Below are 4,255 nucleotides of genomic sequence, written 5' to 3' on the forward strand. Positions count from 1 at the left end.
GTCCCTGTCCTCTGCGATAAGTCCCCACGGATCTACCGGGGTCCCCCCATAGACTTTTTCTGCTGAGGATGGGTCGCCGTTGGCTCTGGGGCGGTTCTCAACCCAAGGAGAACCCAGGGCAGCGGATACTTCCAAGTCTCAGAGGTGCAACAAGCCATGGGGGACGCCTTCAGGGACCTGTGGAACCTCTCCACCATTCCATTGGCTGCAGGGTTGTAGGCGGTGGTGCTGTGGTGAGTGGTCCCCAGCAGGCGTGCCAGGGTGGTCCACAGCTCGGACAGGAAGTGGGACCTCTGTCTGTAGTTATATGGTCTGGGACACCAAACCGGCTGATCCAGCTGAAGAGGGTTTCTGCACACGCGCTGGAGGTGGCTTCTTCCATGGGCGTAGCTTCAGGCCACCTGGTGGAGCGGTTGACGACTGTTAGAAGGTATCTCGCTCCTCCTGATGGGGGAAGCGGACCCACTACGTCGACGTGGATGTGCCTGAAACGTCTCCTCGGCTAGGGAAAATCGCCCACCCCATACTCTGCGTGCCGCCCTACTTTGCTGGTCTGACACTGCATGCACTGCCTTGCCAGGCCATTGAGTCCTTCTGTGTGCTGTGCCAGACGAACTTCTCCGTCAGTAGCCTGGCCGTCATCCTTCCGGAGGGGTGGGACAGTCCGTGGATGATGTCGAAGACCAGCCGACGACGGGAGGCGAGCACCAGTGGGCAGGGGCGGCCAGTGCTCACGTCACTCAGCAGTGTTGACCCTCCAGGGCCAAGGGGCACTTCCTCCCACTTCAGCGACGTGATGGCTGTGCCGTAGGCTGGGGTCACTGGGTCAGCGGCTTGTTCGCGGGCAAGGTCCTCGTAGTCAATCCCCAGCTGCGTGTTGATTTTGATCCTCGAGAGGGCATCGGCTACCGGGTTCTTCCTGCTGGGGAGGTACTTGATGGTGGAGGTGAACACTGCAATGGCCGCGAGGTGCCGCTGCTGCCTGGAGGACCATGCATCCCCCAGCTTCGTGAAGGAGTGGAACAGCAGTTGGTGGTCACTCCAAATCGCAAAGGACTTACCCTCCAGGAGGAGAGTTCCCTGTAGAAGGTGCTGTAGCGGGACTCTGTAGGGCTGAGTTTCCTGCTGAAGAAGGCCATGGGCTGAGGGGTCCCGTTGATGACTTATTCCAGGAAGGCTCCACAGGCAACGTTGCTGGCGTCCGTCGTCAGCTGGAGGGGAGCGCTGGGGTCCTGGTGAGCCAAAGATGTTGCCTTGGTGAGGGCGGCCTTCGTCAGGGAGAAGGCCTTCTGCTGGTTGGGGCCCCACACTAAGGTTTTTGGACGACCCTTGAGGACCTCCGTCAGGGGGGCCATGGTGTGCGCCATCCCCGGGATGAATCTTCTGTAGTAGTTGACCATTCCGAGGAATTCTTATACGGCCCTGATGGAGGTGGGGCGTGGAACCTCATGACAGCCTCGACCTTCAACAACATTGGGCCGACGCCCCCTGGGGATATCTCGTGGCCCATGAATTCCACCTTCTTGACGCTGAAGGTGCACTTGTCAAACCTGACGATGAGGCCACTCTCCTGCAGGCGCAGCAGAACTTCCGGATGTGCGGTAGGTGTTCCTTATGGGATCTGGAAAAAATTAGGATATCATCGCCGTAGCAGAAGCAGAAGTCCAGGTCCCCCAGGATGCTATCCATCAGCCTCTGAAAGGTCGCACCCGCGTTCCTCAGGCCGAAGGTGGAGAAGGTGAAGACGTAGGACCCAAAAGGCATGATGATGGCGGTTTTGGGGATGTCTTCTGGCGCTACTGGTACCTGAAAATATGATTTTAAGAGATCTAATTTTAAGGATAGTTTGGCCCCATGGAAGGAGGCCGTTAGGTCCTGCATGTTTGGTAGAGGGTAGTGGTCGGGTTCTGTAGTGAGGTAGTCGCCACAGGGCCTCCATCTGGTTTCTGCACCATGTGAAGGGGGGAGGCCCACAGGCTGGGAGCCTTTTTGCATATGCCCATATGTGTTAATGTTCTTTCTTTTTTTGTTGTATGTTTTTAGTTTCTCACTTCTTACCTTGATTTCCTCTAAGTGTGTCCTTCTGCATCGCTATCGCTGATGATGTACTATCTCTCTTAGATTAATTATTTTAAGTATTGATATCTCTCGGAAAGGCGTATAGAGACGAGATTGGTAATTTCTTCACTTTAATTAGTACTTAGTATTATAAGGATCAGTACAAAATTAACAAGTTACAGTGGCATAAAACAAAATCACTCTGGAGTAATTAACTTGACTCAGTCTATATGGGGAACATGGAAGCGAGGGGAGACGTACTCTCCCTTGAGGGACACAGTTCTGATCTGTTCTCTCCTGGCGTTCTCCAGCCTGTTGGACCCCTAGAATTCTTGTTATCTGCAATCTCCACCCACTTCTAGCCCTATTGGAAGGATTTATCAGCAAGGCCTTCCCTTCAATTAGTTCATTGGAAGGACTGTAGTGGGTGTGATTCAAATCTCTCCTTAGAGGACTTGATTGGAGGTGATCTTAGGAGGGTGTGTGAAAGACCCCTCCCTAGTATGTTTGATTGGAGGGTGTAGAAGTACATCACTTTGTCCAGCCCCCAATTTCCTGGAATTTCCATGAAAATGCCTCCTGTGAAGGCAGGGTTATTGAACCAGCTGCTGTAAGCTTTTTGGCTATACTGACTCATGATTTGGTTAACTTAATCACGAGACCACTATTTTCCACTTTTATGACTGTTTTTATGGTTTTAACGTGATATACTGCTTTTGAGTTCATGCAAAATCCTGCCTCGATCAGCGTATTGGAATCACGATAACAACAACAGCTTTTAGGCATTATCACTGTGTTCTCTGTCTCTCTTTTTTTATTCTTACGTCTCTCTCCTTCTCTCTCCTAACTTTTTCTCTTTTCTCTCTCTCTCTCTCTCTCTCTCTCTCTCTCTCTCTCTCTCTCTCTCTCTCTCTCTCTCTCTCTCTTCTTTTCTTTTTCTCTTTTCTACATTTCTCTCTCTCTCTCTCTTTTCTTTTCTATCTAATTTCCATATATATTCTACATCACAACATATGCTCCATCTCGGCAAAGGCCTTCTTGGCCTCCTGAAGGCGCTATGGGGGAAGTCTCCAGAACTTTGCGTGCATCGGGGGCCCCTTTGTTTTGATGTGATGATATATCCTGTGTTTGGCGGGGACCCCGGGCACCTGACGAAGCTCGGGTTTGAAGGCTTCTGGGAATTCTTTCAGGAGGGAACCATACTGGAGGGGTGCAATCAAACAGATTGTGGGCTCCCTGGGGCTCGGCAACAAGGGCAGGGACTGGCAGGACTCGGTGTCCAGCAGGCATTTGCAACCGATGTCGACTGCCAGTCCGAAGTGGGCGAGGAAGTCCGCACCCAGGAGCGGGGTTCTAACATCCGTGACGATGAACTTCCACCTGTACCTCCGGCCAAGCATGGAGATCGACAGGAGCTTGGTGCTGTAAGAGAGGATGGGGGACCCGTTGGCAGCTGTCAGGGAGGCAACCAGGTCCGGCGAACGTCTGCAGTCCTCTCTGGAAGGCAGGAACACTGACCACATGGCTCCGATGTCAATCAACATCATCCTGCCGGAGATGGTGTCGCGGAGGTAGAAGCCTACTGGTGCGGGGCCCCTGGGTGTTTCAGTTGCTGCTGCCATGGTGGCCTGTGAGAGTGGCTGCCGCCTCCCCGTTTTTTGGAGGGAAGAAAAGGCAGGGGACTTCGTAATTCTGGGCAGCTTTCCCGAACCTTTGGTGGTAATAGCAAAGCCCTGGCCTCTCCCTCTTCTGCTGGTGGGGTGGCTTCCTCTGGGCAACGACATTGATCCCCTTCGTGGTGGGGTCCTCCGGCTGGAGGCAGTTGATGGGGTATGCGGGTGTGGATGCCCACTTTGCCGCCTTCGTTGAGTCTGTCAGCTGCTGGGCCACCCTTATCAGGTCCTCAACCGGCAGGGTGTATGCCGTTGTGATCTGCCCACAGACCTCTGGTAGTAGCTGCCGCAGGAAGATCTCCCTCAACAGGCTGATCTCTTTGCGCCTACTGCTGCTGTCAGTCTTGGGGAGGAGGAGGAGGTCCTGGAGGGTATGCCACGTTTCCAAGAGGTTTCCCTCCTGCCTGGGGTTGAGGGAGAGGTCAAGGGCGCGGACAGCTCTCTCGGAGACTGGCAGGGAGCAGGTCTCAACGAGAGTGGCTTTTAACTCCTGGAAAGTGGCGGGGTTCGATTTCGTCATTAAC

At 53.7% G+C, this 4,255-nt stretch overlaps 1 protein-coding gene across 1 annotated transcript; it reads right to left on the reverse strand.

The window, feature by feature from the left end:
* Positions 1–540: 540 nt before the first annotated feature.
* On the reverse strand, positions 541–3,680 carry LOC136849549 (uncharacterized). Its single transcript, XM_067122886.1, has 3 exons — positions 3,207–3,680; positions 1,551–1,806; positions 541–1,253 (listed from the first exon to the last, which is right to left on the reverse strand). Exons 1-3 carry the CDS (start codon positions 3,678–3,680, stop codon positions 541–543), a joined length of 1,443 nt encoding a protein of 480 aa, XP_066978987.1.
* Between the last annotated feature and the right edge of the window lie 575 nt (positions 3,681–4,255).

The sequence above is a fragment of the Macrobrachium rosenbergii genome, chromosome 21 (genome assembly GCF_040412425.1).
Source record: "Macrobrachium rosenbergii isolate ZJJX-2024 chromosome 21, ASM4041242v1, whole genome shotgun sequence".
Lineage (NCBI taxonomy): Eukaryota > Metazoa > Arthropoda > Malacostraca > Decapoda > Palaemonidae > Macrobrachium > Macrobrachium rosenbergii.